This window comes from Myotis daubentonii, chromosome 3 (genome assembly GCF_963259705.1).
Source record: "Myotis daubentonii chromosome 3, mMyoDau2.1, whole genome shotgun sequence".
Classification (NCBI taxonomy): domain Eukaryota; kingdom Metazoa; phylum Chordata; class Mammalia; order Chiroptera; family Vespertilionidae; genus Myotis; species Myotis daubentonii.
The window spans coordinates 86,101,823-86,116,741 of NC_081842.1; the positions used below are offsets into that span (position 1 = coordinate 86,101,823).

Sequence of the window (14,919 nt, forward strand, 5' to 3'; positions counted from 1 at the left end):
GTTTATCTTTTCAAAGAACAAGCTCTTGGTTTCATTAATCTTTTTTATTGTTTTTTTAAGACTCTATTTCATTTATTTATGCTCTGGTCTTTAGTATTTTCTTTCTTCTACTCACTTTGGGATTTGTTGTTTTGTTTTCTAGTTCTTTTAAGTATAAAATTAGATTATTTATTTGAGATTTTTCTTGTTTCTTTTTTTTTTCTTGTTTCTTGAGATAAGCCTAATAACACTAAGAATTTCCTTCTTAGGACTGCTTTTGCTGTGTACCATAGATTATGAACTCTGTTCTCATTTTCATTTATTTCAAGGTATCTTTTGATTTCTTCCTTAATCTCATTGTTAATCCATTAATTGTTTAGTAACATGGTATTTAGCCTCCATGTCTTTGTATGTTTTGTTTCTTTTTCTTGTGGTTGATTTCTAGTTTCATACCATTATGGTCAGAGAAGATAGTTGATATAATTTTAATCTTTTTAAATTTACTGAGACTTGTTTAATATCCTAACATATGGTCTATCTTTGAGAATGTTCTATGTGCACGTGAAAAGAATGCATATTCTGCTGCTTTGAGGCGAGATACTTTGAAGATTTCAATGAAATCCATCTGACCTAGTGTGTCATTTAAGGCTGCTGTTTCCTTGTTGATTTCTGTCTGGAAGATCTATCCATTGATGTCAATGGAGTGTGAAAATGGCCTAGTGTGACTGTATTACTGTCAATCTCTCCTTTTATGACCATCAAGATTTGCTTTACATATGTTGGTGCTCCTATATTGGGTACATGTGTTTACAAGGGTTATATCTTCTTACTGGATTGCTCCCTTTATCATTATGTAGTGTCCTTCTTTTTCTCTTACCATAGCTTTTCTTTTAAAGTCTATTTTGTCAGATATATGTAATACGACCCCAGATTTTTTTTTTTACCCTTTCCATTTCTTCTCCATTTGTATGAAATATCTTTTCCCATCCATTTACTTTTTAGTCTGTGTGTATCTTTTGTTCTGAGGTGGGTCTCTTGCAGATAGTTAGTATATATGTGGGTCTTGTTTCTTATTCATTCAGCTACCTTATGTCTTTTGATTGGAACATTGAAGCTATTTACATTTAATGTGATAATTGATAGGTAGGTATTCATTGCCATTTTACTTTTAACTGTGTTCCCTTCCTTTTCCTCCTTCTCCTGCTGCTCCTTCTCCTCCTTCTTCATACTTCTAAAAGATCCTTTAACATTTTCTTGTAGTACTGGGTTGGTTGATGGTAACAAATTCCTTTATCTTTTTCTTGTCTGAGAAGCTCTTTATTTCTCCTTCAAATTTAAATGATAGCCTTGCTGGATAAAGTAGTCTTGATTGTAGGTCCTTGCTTTTCATCACTTTAAATATTTCATGTCAATCCCTTCAGGCCTGAAATGTTTGTTGAGAAATCAGCTGATGGTCTTATGGAAGCTCCCTTGTAGGTAATTAACTGTCTTTCTCTTGCTGCTTTTAAGATTCTCTTTCTCTTTAATCTTTGTCATTTTAATTATGATGTATCTTGGTGTGGGCCTCTTTGGGTTCCCCTTGTTTGGGACTCTGCACTTCTTGGACTTGTGTTTCTTTTTCCTTCCACCAGGTTACAGAAATTTTCAGTCATTATTTCTTCAAATAGGTTCTCAATCTCTTTTTCTCCCTCTTCTCCTTATGGTAACCCTATGATGTAGATGTTTTCTTCATGTTTTCCCAAAGGTCCCTTAAACTACCTTTTTTTTTAGAAAGAGAAAGAGGGTAAGGGAGAGAGAGAGAGAGAGAGAAACATTGATCAGGGGCCTCCCATACATGCTCCATTTGGGATCAAACCCACAACTTAGATATGTGCCTTGACTGGAAATAGAACCTGCAACCTTTTAGTGTACGGGAGAATGCTCCAACTGAGCCACATCAGCCCTGGCCTCATTTTTTTAAATACATTTTTCTTTCTACTGCTCTGAGTGGGTGTTTTCTGCTACCTTGTCTTCCTAATCACTGATTCAATCCTTTGTTTCATCCAACCTACTGTTTATTCCTTCTAGTTTATTCTTCATTTCAGATATTGCATTCGCTATTTCTGACGGTTCTTTTACATGGTTTCTATGTCCTTTTCATGCTGTTGTAGTTCTCACTAAGTTCCTCGAGCATCATTATAACCATTTTTTAAAACTCTTTATCTGATCAATTGTTTGCCTCCGTTTCATTTAGCTCTTTTTCTGGAGATTTCTCTTATTCTTTCATTGGGGCATTTTCCTCGTCTCCCCATTTTGGTTGCCTCTTTGTGTGTGTTTCTATGTATTAATTATATCTGCTATGACTCCCAGTCTTGGTAGGGTGGCCTTGGTAGCAGGTGTCCTATGGCAAGCTATGATGCACTCTCTTTGATTACCTGAGCTGGACGCATCAGGAATGTCCCTTGTGTGGGTTATGTGGGCTCTCCTGTTGCAAGTGAGTCTTGATTGCTCTTGGCACGTTCATGTGTGGGCTCGACCCTCAGGCTGTCTAACTGTAAGGCTCAACCCTGACCACAATGTATGAGCTATTCCATAGATGCTGACCACACTAACCGGGAATTTGCCTCAGTGGGGTTTTGTGCCTGTTAAGATCTTCCTTTAGATATGCTGCTTGTGAAGGTAATTGGATCCTACTCTGATGTTGTCTGAAGCTGGCTCCTGGGCATGTTGGTTTTGGTGCCTCTTGGTAAAGACTCTGCTGTAGGGCAATGTCAGACCCAACCTGTCTGGAGCTACAAAACCATCCACAGTTTGTGGCAGCCTCTCCTGGACCTGGACGTGTGAGGGAAGGACCAAATTGCATACCAAGGCCAGCTTTCACCAGCACCAGGCCCAGGGGGTGGTCAGAAAAAGCCCCAAGACACCTCAACATGGCCTCTGCCTGCCAGATGCTTGTTAGGCTCAGTCACTGAAAGAGTCTCTGACAGTTCTCAAGTTGAATGAAGTAGGTTCTCAGTGCGTCACCAGGGGAGGCCAGTGGTGTTCACTAGATTGATATAGGTTCAAATTCAGTGCCAGTGCTGGGTCTGCCACTCAGCAAATACCCCAGGCCACCTTCTGGTTGTTTGCACACCTTTTTGGTTGGGTGGGTATCTCAAGGATTCATCAGGATGAGGCCAACAGAGTTTATAAGGCCCGAACAGACCAAGATTTGGCCAGATGAAGGGAGGGTTTTGTACTGGTCAGGTGTGCAAGGGAAATATTTCCCCTGTCCTAGAGCCACACAACTCAATCTGTCCCAGATTCTGTCTGGAACCTGATCTCAGCAGGGCCTCACTACTGGTTTATTAAGTTAAAGAGGATGCAGGTGTGTGTGTGTGTGTAAGAGAATTAGAGTGTGCAAGAGAGATACAAATCTCAAAGTTAGAGGACCTAATATGAAATGCTAAGGGTTCTAAGGGTTCAGATTTCATCCTGTAGGCAACAGGGAACCATTAAAGAATTCTGAGCAGGTAATGACATATTAGGATTTTGTTATGGGATGAGCCCTTCTGCAGCAACAGGCAGTATGGACTGTGAGGGGTGAGGTAGCAGGTGGGAAGATGAATTGGGAAGAAAATTTAATAGGCCAGATGGTCTTAACTAAGGCAATGCCAATAGTAGTAAACAATAAGAGAACAATATAAAACAATATAAAAGGTAAGATTTGGTTATTATTTAGAAGTGAGAGAAAGAGATACATAAAAACTATATACGACTTCCTGTTTTCTAACTTGTGGGGTCAGATAGATGGTGGTGCTTCCAAATATAAGGTGTATGCAACAGGAATGATTATGGACACTCACACTGATGACCGCAATTTTCAGAAGAAACTAGGAGGCAGGGGCATCTTCTGAGAGAAAAGAGGAGAGTGTTTATATAAGAGAGTTACAGAGAATAGTGGAAGTTTGGACAATCCACTTATGAGAATGGAAAAGGAAGCTGGCCAAAGAAGAGCCAAAGTTACTGAGCAGAGTAAAAGTCATAGGAGGCAGGTGAACATGAATTTGTAGTGAAATCAATCTGCACAGGTGTGTAAATTTTCAGCGCCATCAATCTGTACTGCTCTATGATTTTTTTTTTCCAAACAATGCTCAACTATCTAGATATGTCAGTAGAAACATGGACTATTGGACCGATCTAGAGATGAGAGTTTAAATATCAGATGCAGTGGAGTTTAAGAGCATGAAAGAGATGAAAGTACTGTGAGAAAATAGTTTAGGGAATCAACCATAGCATCCAGAATCAATAAGGGAAGGCGACCAGGGGAGGAAACTATAGTCTTAGGGAATGAAGGTTTAAAAACAACAGGTGTCAAGAAAATTGGGTTGCAGTTTTTAATGAGAATAAGAGAGATGGAAGAACAGAAGGTACTGAGATTAAATTTTCCTAAGTGGAGAAATTTTAGATCTGTGCTATCCAGTATGAAGGTCACTAGCGACATATGGCTATTTACATTAAAAATAATTAAAATTACAATTATTTTCCTCAAGTGCTCAATAGACTTGCAATGGCTACCATACTGGACAGGGCAGATAAAAAAATTCCCAACATGTAGGAAGGTCAATTGAGAGTGTGGCTCCAGACAATGCCAAGTTCTAAGGAATACCTAGGAGTGTGAGTTGCTGAAGACAATGGAGACAAGAGCCACTGAGGAGGAATCAGGAAGGCAGGATATTGGACAAGTTTTTCATAGAGATGTTCAATTCAGCCTGTGGCAGGAGTTGCAATGGAGAAGATATGAGCTAGACACTGACATCCTCAGTGAATATAGAGTGTGTGACCAGGTAGATGAACACATAAACCTTGTTGGGAGTTGTAATGTGCTTCCTGTGTATACTAAACCCTCCAGGCCTATCATACTGTCCTTCACTTCTGAAGCATGTTTGACTGACTCATTCCAGACCCTACCCCAGAGTGATATTCCAGATCCCACTTAAACCTCTTCAGAACCACTCTCTTGGTTAAAAAAAATCACCTCTTCTGAAACTGTCAAATTGCTTCAGCCAACTCAATACTGTGGGATGGAAAAGAAGCCTGCTGAGTTAACTCTATGTGGTCAGGTTAACTAGATAGCTAAAAATAATGCATCTATGGGCATAGCTATAGATGCTATAAGGAAAATGTAACAGAGATTATCTGTACCAGAATATATGAAAAAAGAAATATTTTTATTAAAGAGCATAGGTAGTTTGTGTATTCTGTTGAATTTATTAAACACACTTGTTATAATTTAAGACTTACACATAAATGTTTTATGATTAAGTCAAGACGACGTCTATCAATGTGGAAATGTGGTATAGCTTGTTATGTTGGCTATTCATGGCTAAAAAGATCACACATCACCCAAAACAATTTCCAGTAGCATCACGCTACTTGCCACTACCACATCCCCACTTTCCTTTTCTTAAGAGTTGCCAGCTCCGAGCTACAGACAGTAATCCTTCCCACTAACAAATCATGAGTGAGCACAAATTCTTCAGTCCTCTCAATTCTCCTACCCCTCAAGCCAGTGTACTGCTGTGAAATAAGAAGGGGAGAAAGGTTTACCATTTTGGAAAGTTGTTAACATCTTGTTTAGGTGAGTAAATGAGGACTCTCTCTATAACTTAATTATAAACTGGAATAAGCTCAGTCCCTCTTTTCTCCTGTCACCAATGCTAATCCCTCTTAAATTTATTCATTCTTGTTAATATGTGTCCTTTTACTCCTACTTATTTTTAAGAACTAGGGAATAGCTGTGTGCTATAGTCCTGTTTCTTATTTTTCAATAGGCAATACATTTTTAGTCTTTGTTGAATCTGCTAGGTTGAATAGTTATTTGTGAATAATGGGCTCTTCCACAGCAATATACAGCAGAAAATTCCTTTTGACAAGCCATAGCAAGCTTAATTGAGTCATGACGTACTCCATCAAATAGCTTCCAGTGAGGAAAATAGTCCTTTTCCTAAGGTAGCATATGCTTTTGCAGTTTCAACATGACTGTATGGTCTCACATGATTGAGGAAATTACTTCATTTATGAAAAGTTACAGAAAGGTATGGAGTTAATATTTGATTGAGCTAATTAAATTTTAAGGATGTATATACTCTAGTCTCAGAGGGAAGGTGGGGGGAGGAGGGAGGGTGACGAGGTGTGAGTGGGTAGGTGGGGGGAAATCAGCCAGTGAACTTATATGCATAAAGCATGGACACAGACAATGGGATGGTGAAGATCTGGTATGGGGGGCGGAGGTGGGCTAGAACGGGTACATGGAGGAAACAGAAGGCATATGTAATACTTTCAACAATAAAGGTTTTAAAAAATAAATCAATAAAGAAGTATACACTCTAGGCTTTCTTCCTCCCTAGATTTAATGAAACCTATTTCTTAAAAACCTTACTACTGAATTACAGGTCAATTTTACATTTTTGTTTTTTACTCTATTGTTTAAGTATTTCTTAGTGAGAATCCCAAATCAATTCTTTTTTATTTTAAATGTCACACAATAATATGAATAGAAACTATTCTATCAAGATAGTATTTCTTTTTTTAATTTATTGAAGTAACTGGTTAATAACATATAAATTTTCAGGTATAAAAATGTAAATTGATACAGCCACTATGGAAAACAGTATGAAAGTTCCTTTAAAAATTAAAAATATAACTACCATATGATCTAGCAATTCCTCTACTGGGTAGAAAAATATGAAAACAACCACTTGTAAAAACAGTATTTCTGATTCACACCCAATGACTGCAGCCTGAAGCCACTTCAAATTATGATATTACTTTTATTTTTTTTTAATATATTTTTTATTGATTGTTTACAGAGAGGAAGGGAGAGGGATAGAGAGCTAGAAACATCGATGAGAGAGAAGCATCGATCAGCTGCCTCCTGCACACCCCCTACTGGAGATGTGCCTGCAACCCCTACATGCCCTTGACTGGAATCGAACCTGGGACCTTCCAGTCCACAGGCCGACGCTCTATCCAGTGAGCCAAACCGGCCAAGGCTTGATATTACTTTTAATGTTTTCAGGACAGATGTTGTTAGGGATTTTGGAACAAAAAGTAGATTATCAGCTAATATTAGTTAACTTATGAACTTTCATCTGAATACCTTCAGATGCCCATGGGACCTGGGTGATATTATAGCTCAATGTCAGCCCGAAGAATTCCATCAATCATGAGCACCATCCTTTCTTCCCTCCACAATGCAACAATAAGGCAAGGAAAGAGAGACTATAAACCATTTATTTGAACCATATAAATGGGTTGAAAGTAAAATGTGCTGTTATATTTGTCCCCAAAGTCAAATTTACCTAGCACATAATACAAGTAGCCCATTCAATTGCATCAAAGGACTTCCAGGTATCTAATAAAAGTGTTGCTATTGGTTCCCATTTTTTCTTTGTATTCCAGATGAGTTACATTAGCCTATGCAGATTATCTCATGCTTATCTCCCAAGATACAGCCTAGTTGGATAAGGGCCTATTAGATTTGCAACAATTTTATTTAGTTGCATAGCCAGTGGTCTGGTCTCTATTATTTTATGTCTACTCACCCTGTATAAAAGGATATTTTTCACAATACTGCTAAGGGGATAACATGCAATCTTGAGCATAAGGCTAGATGGATATATATAATTGGATAAAAGGACTGCAGACTGCCTTGATTCCAAACCACAGATAGTATCTGATGCTTTAAAAATTCAGTACACACCATTTAAATGCATTACATTTATTCATAGTCTATTTCTGAAACTAGTGGCTGTTCAGTGTGCTGATGGCAGAGAGAAGTTAATGTGTTGGTAAGCAACCTAAATTTTTATAAAGCTATTTTGAAAGTAACTCAATGCCACAGAAAGTAGTATCAGTTACTCCTTGCTTTTCAATTGACATTGCAAGGCTGCTCCAAATTTCTATTCTTCAGTTCAGCATCTGCGAAGAAAAGGCAGGCACAGAGTATGTCCTTGGGATATTTCTGGGAATGACAATCACAAGAAGTACTTCTTTAGAACACACCCTAAAATATTTGGGGTAAAAAAACCCCAAATACTGACTAACCCTAGATGCCCTGTGGATAGGGAATTGCTTTAGAAAACTGAGCAATGGAGAATAAGGGTAAAGCCAGTGGGTAACCCTGAGGGTTCTTATAACCTACTAGAGGCCCTGAGCACAAAATCGTGTGGGTAGGGTCCCTAGGCCTAGCCTGTGATCAGGGCCAGCTTCTGCCCGTTCCCCAGTCCCCAAGCGGAATGCTGCCTCCTCCCCCAGGGGGCGGGTAGCTCGCAGGTGTGCCCCGCAGCTTCTGTCAGCGCTGCAAGCCCCAGCAGCAGCGGCAGTAGCAGCAGCAGCGGCGCCCCCGTGAGCAGCCCGAAGTAGGCAGCGCATTCCATCAGCAGCCGGCCCAGCGCACACCCAGCGCACACGCAGGGAGGTGAAGTCACCAGTGCCTGCTTTCCCGCTGGCCTGAGCCCCCGAGCAGCTGGGGATGAGCTGGGGATCCCAACTGCCTGACAGCCAGCCTGGTCCTCCCACCACCCACCCCGGTTCCCCAGTTCACCATCACTGATCTATGGGAGCCTACAGACCTGGGGGAGGGGGGGGGGTCAGCTGTTCTGCCGCTAGCCAGTCCCCCGTCCCACCCCGCTGCCACCCACCCACTTCCCCATGGTTCCTCATTTGCCTGCAGGCAGAGGTGGGAGGATGGGGGAGGTGGGGGAGGGGAGGGACTGAGAGGTGGTCAATGCACCTCATGGCGACTGGTTGAGCGGTAGTTCCGGTCGTCTGCTTATGGTCCCTGGCCTTTTATTATATAGGATATCCTGCGAGACAGCATAGTGCAGAGAGGGGCAAGGGCCTGGCCTTTGGAGCTAGTTTTAATCTTGGACCCAAGAATAGTACTGAGCTTGGTTTTCTCATCTACAAAAGGTAGTTACAATGCTCACTCCTGAAACTGTTTAAAAGATCAAAAAAGCTATCTATCTTTTTTTAAAAGTTATATGTATATATAACAATCAAATATTTAATGGTCAATAGATAAATGTCAGCTGTTTCATTATAATGATTGTTAATAATAAAGTGAGATATTTATATACACATATATAGTTGCATTTTTAAAGTAATCATAGGAAGGTCTAATCCAATGGCACACTGAGTACTCAGAACAGGCTTCATGGCATTGTGTTGGGAAAATAATGACATTCAGTGAAGTGCACTGTGAAAATTTACTTTGTGATTAACCTACTCAGAATGAATGCACTTCTTAAACCTACAGTATCTAAAGGCAGGATTTCATATTGAAAAAAATTAATGGGCACACACATACAAACAAATATCTTTTTCCATTATCGTTAATCTTCTTTATTATCCCAGTATATCTGATTGAGTCTAAGAGATCCAGCTTTTCTTTAAATATATTATTAGATATAAAGAAAAAAATGGTTGTGCTCGCTTCAGCAGCACATATACTAAAATTGAAATGATACAGAGAAGATTAGCATGGCCCCTGTGCAAGGATGACATGCAAATTCATGAAGCATTCTAAAAAAATAAAAAGGTTAATGGAATGAAGGTATAGAATAAACATTCTTCCTCAGACTTCCCAGTTTCAGTAACCCAGTTATATATGCTTGCAAAACAAAAAAAAGCTAATAGGTAAATAGTCTATTTACTCGCACAGAATAGAATAAACAATTCAAAAAGCTTCAACTTCAGCAGAATTTTATATTTATACTAGAGGCCCAGTGCATGAAATTTGTGCATGAGTAGGGTCCCTAGCAGCTTCCGGCAGCTGGCCAGGGCCTCCCTTCTCCTGCCCCTAGCTGCCTGCCACTGCTACCAGCCAGGGCCTTCCCTCAATTGGCTGGCCAGCCCCGCCCCCTGGTTGAACTCTGGGTTGAACTCTGGGCTAACTCTCAGTCAAGGGGACAATTTGCATATTAGGCTTTTATTATATAGAATAGTCAGAGTTTTTTTTTTAAATGCTTATTTCCAAAATAATATAATCTTTTGAAGTGTGCATACTTTTTCTTAACAGTTGGAAAAATATGTTTGGACTCTAAGTGAAGCAATTTCTAGAGAAAACACATGATCCACCCTGAAACTAAAACTCTAAGTACATATACAGAAATGTGTACAACATTCCCAAGATATATGTAAACAGGGAGAGCCACTTAGTAAATGTATTGGGTTTTAGTAATAATATAATCCACTCTCATTAGGCATCTCCCTCTTGTGCATTAACATGTGACATCATACTCTCACATAACATTTCATAACAGAGTGAAATAAAAAGCCCCTCCAGATTGCAACTCTAAGATAATCAGATTCTGTGGTGCTCATTATAACTGCAATTATGTAACAAAACTCTCCGAATATAGTTCCAGTTATTGCAGTTATTAATCATTCTGGTTTTGTTTCAAGCACTTGCTTTATAGTCTGCTGGGTAGACTCCATTATTCTACTAGCTGAATGTCGAAACTCAAACATGTGCATGTGAATCTGCTCTTCTAATGGCCTTTCAACATAATTCCCCCTTTCAATTTGTATTTGTGAATACAAAAAACGTGCAGAAATAAAGCTGATGTCAGTAGAGTCACTGACCTTTGCAGTAAACAGAAGACAGTCCTTAACAAAAAACAACTTAGCAAGTAGGAAACATATTTTGCTAGAACTAGAAATGGAGCTGCTTAAGAAGTTAGTCTCAGAATACCAATCAGTTCTTAAGAAAAAGGGGGAGGAAAACTCTCAAAGAATCTGTATATTTGATAAGAAGACAAATCCTCAGAGGGCCAGCAAATGTGCATTTTTAAAGGTTCAAAGTACCAACCTCATGGATAGGACATACTTCCAAACATCCTATGCACAAAACCATGTAGATTAACTACAAAATGCTAAGTAAAAGACAGCAATTTTATTATACAGAACAAACACCATCTGCACCACCTTAAATCACTGCTGTAGATGTATTTCTAGGAAAAATATACACCTGTAAAATTCTCAAGCCTGAACTCTGAAATGCTGGAGTATTAACTAGCATCCAAAACTAGCATCCTGGATTCCAAAACAGATCCAGGGAAACTGACTCCATAATTATTTAAATGTTCACATGTAGAAAGCCCAGAAAAAATAAATACAATAGTACCCGGACACAGTTTGCAAAGTGCACATCACCAAGTTCATACAGTCCACGATTTTTTCAGTTTGGCTACGTACATCGGGCCCCACGCTTTGCCCTTTTCTGGAATCACCAAAAGTCCACACTCCTGGCCAGTGGGCGCAAATGCGAAGTCTTGGGAGCAAGTCCTTGCCATTTCCTCTGTGTTCACAGGCATGATGTTACTGCAGGAATTTAAAATTTCACTGACCACATCCTGATTTTCTGCTTTGGAAAGTGTGCATGTGGAGTACACAAGTAACCCTCCAGGACGCAACGCCTTAATTGCAGACCTGCATGTAATCAGGAAAATGCATTAGATTGGTTAGGTACATTAAAAACAAGCTACGGCGTTTGAGGGCAAGGAAACTTACATACTTGAAACTTTTTTGCAATCCTGACTCAGACTGCAATAACTCTGGATGTTTTCTAGCCACACAACTATTTCTCTCTAACTAGGTGACTAGGAAAATGGTAATCAAATTAATCAACATGGGAAAGACAGAGTGTATTTGATTTGTTGGCTGTTGATCTTTTAAGGATAAGAGGATGGGGGTAGAACAGGATGAAAAAATAGGTTTATCTTTGACTATATTGAGTGGTATGTACAGGTAGGTGCAAGAGAGCAGCTGACCTTCAGTAAAGAGATTAGGGGTCAGTGACAGATGAAGTCATGGGAATAAGTAAGATTTCCCAGGAAAAGAGCAAGAAAAACAAAAGTGGACTAAAGACAGACCCTGAGAGAATGCCTATTTAAAGGGAGGCAGAAATTAAAAAAGAAATTAAGGCTTCACTAGATGAAAGAGTAGCTTCAGGGAAAAGATAGGAAGAAAGATTTATCTGTCTGTCTGTCTGTCTGTCTGTTTGAAAGAGAAGACTTACAAATATTTGTAAATGTAGATCCAAGAGAAGAGCAGTCCCAAGTTTCAGACTACAAATGGAGAAGTTAGTTTTTGAAAAGATAGGGTTCAACTCTTCGTGAAAAACAGGATGGGAGCATGGATAGGAAACCAGGATGTTTTAAGGTAACAAAAGTTCATGATAGGCTGGCTGGTGTGGCTTAGTGGCTGAACTTCAACCCATGCACCAGGAGGTTGCCAGTTCGGTTCCCCGTCGGGGCACATGCCCAGGTTGCGAGTTCCATCCCTGGAGGCAGCCCATCGATGTTGATGTGTCTATCTCTCTCAAATAAAAACAAAACAAAACAAAACATTTTTTTTCTTAAAGAAAGTTCATGATAGCCTCAATAAGAAGAGTAGAGTGAGAGGCAAGGTGATCTACTGAAACATAAAACTAAAAAAGTTTTAATCTTGATGCTGTAGTGATAACCCCAGAGCAATTACTAATCAGTAACTTTAAAAAAAAATCATGTTCCACAACCTCTACTGGATTTGAGCCCAGTCAGCTCCATGTCTCACAACTATATTTAAACAATTAAAGCGCATCCCCAATAATTGAGATTTAACAGTAAAGATCTACATGGCAGAAGGACATTTGCAGATGTGATAAAATTAAGGCTCTTGAGATAGAAAGACTCTGGATTATCTGAGTGGGCCTAACGTTTTCACAAAAATATTTACAAATGGAAAAGAGAAGTAAGAAAGTCAGAGAAAGAAAGGCGATAACTGGTGCTAAGGATGGAATGGCAGGATTGATTGCTGGCTAAAGGCCAGGAGCAAAGGAGTGCAGGCCGTTGCTAGAAGTTGGAAAAGGTAAGGAAATGATTATCAACTGACTTTACCTGTGTGGTCAGTTCAGGCTGCTATAACAAAGACACCATAGACTAGGTGGTTTAAACAATAAACATCTACTCCTCACAGTTCTGGAGGTTGGAAAGTCCAAGATCAAGGTCCTGGTAGGTTTGATATCTGGTGGAGACCTGTCCTCACATGGTGAAGGGGAGAGGGAGCTCTCTCTGGTCTCTTTTATAAGGGCACTAATCCCACTCATGAGGGCTCCACCTTCATAACCTGATCACCTCCCAAAGTCCCCATTAACTAATACCATCACCTTCGGGATTAGAGTTCCACATATAAATCTGGGGAGGACACAAACATTCTGTATATTGCACTCCCCTACAGCTTCCAGAAGGAACACAGCTCTGTCACACCTTGATTTTAAAGTTTTGACCTCTAGAAGTATAAGATAATACATATGTATTATTTTAAGCCATTAAAATTGTAGTAATTTGTTATAGCAGCAATAAGAAACAAATACACACTCGGTGATGTGGTGGTTTTTTTTTAATAATAATATACTAAGGCATCAGTATATTTTGCTACAATTGTGTAAGTTACAGCTACACTCAGTTTGGATCACTTTCAACTGACTATAGCAATGGACAAAAGACTTTCTTTTAAAAAGTTAGAGTATTGTGCAAGGGATATAGGCAGATATGAATACAGATATCTGAAACTTATAGTAAAAAGACTTTTTTTATCCTAGTTTCACAATTAGCAAAGCCAGTCCTTAATCAAGTAAGTATAATTCTTTCTCATTATAGTTGTACAAAAGTATACAGAAGCCTCATCATTCACAAACAATAAGTTTCTGGCTTGATGCAAATTTAAATTAATTTCTATAATGTTGCCAGTGTTGGCTAATTCTTCTGCTTTGTTTTCATTCCAACATTCGTAATTTATCTTTCTAAAATTAGGTTGGTATAACTTAACTGGTCTCATTAATTTCTAAACAAGGAAAGGCTTTTTTATAAATTGGGTTAATCTCAACACCCTAAGACAGGGATGGGCAACCTTTTTGTGAGTGCGTGCCAAAACCAGCAAAATCTCTGACTCAAAATTCTTCTGCATGCCAACCCTAATTTTTTGAGAACATGTTACGCCTACTTGATATCTCTTAAGGTGTACGTATGTGAAGAACTTTGAAGAAATAATAAAATTCATTTGAGCAACAAAAACACAGTATATGATGATGAAAAATACATTTATTTTTTAATGTATACATGTACACTGATAGTCCGACAGAAAATTTTATGACTCCGTTTGATATTATCAGTGGGACTTTTGCTGCTGCATCACTGATGACAGAGATTTTACATCAGGTTTATATTTCGTGACCTTCAGAGATATGCACGAGCTACTACTTTCATCCGTCAGGCTACTCCTATTACGAGACTTAACAAAATTCATCACTGAGAACAAAGATTCACAAGCATATGTGGATGAAACCAAAATACTGGTCGGATCTAGGAAGGCAGGGAGAGTTAAGGCAGAGGCATAGAAATTGCTCTTCCCCTCTCTCGTCAATCCATGTCTATGGTCTTTAAGATAACTTTTTATGTAAAATTATTTATTTATCTAAGATGCACCTACACTGAATTTATCTGAAAAATAAAAAAGTCAATATTAAGAAAAAAAATGTAAATGGAAGATTATAAGAGAGGGTTTCGCGTGCCAGCAAAAGTTAATGGCATGCCATGTTTGGCACGTGTGCCAGGGGTTGCCCACCCCTGCCCTAGGGCAAATGTTAGGAATTCCTGTCAAATGGTTGTTGCTGTTTTGCTGTTCATGACTGTTTTTTAAAATACCATTTCTATCCTTTTGCGGGTAGTAGTTATACATTTTAAAAATACCATAATTTGTATTCAAAGATCAAGGAAAATAGGCAATGTGGGGGGGAAAAATCACTTCCAGGATTCATATAACCAAGACTTTTCTATACTAAGAAATATGTTATGCCATAGAAGGCATTTTTCTCATGAATTGAGCCAGCTCATACTGAGGTCACACTGGTTATGCAGAAAGTGTAAATCTATCTCT

General features: G+C 39.0%; 1 protein-coding gene and 1 non-coding gene across 2 annotated transcripts in view; one reads left to right on the forward strand and one right to left on the reverse strand.

Annotated features, from left to right (window-relative positions):
- Positions 1-8,671: 8,671 nt before the first annotated feature.
- The window catches only part of NSUN3 (NOP2/Sun RNA methyltransferase 3), a 67,486-nt gene continuing 61,238 nt past the window's right edge, over positions 8,672-14,919 (reverse strand). Inside the window, exon 6 of the mRNA XM_059688045.1 lies at positions 8,672-11,433. Within this exon, the coding sequence (XP_059544028.1) occupies positions 11,163-11,433 (271 nt within the window). The 3' untranslated portion in view covers positions 8,672-11,162. The remainder of the gene's footprint in view (positions 11,434-14,919) is intronic.
- Positions 9,429-9,535, forward strand: LOC132232035 (U6 spliceosomal RNA). Its single transcript, XR_009452199.1, has one exon. It is a non-coding gene; the product is annotated as a U6 spliceosomal RNA (small nuclear RNA).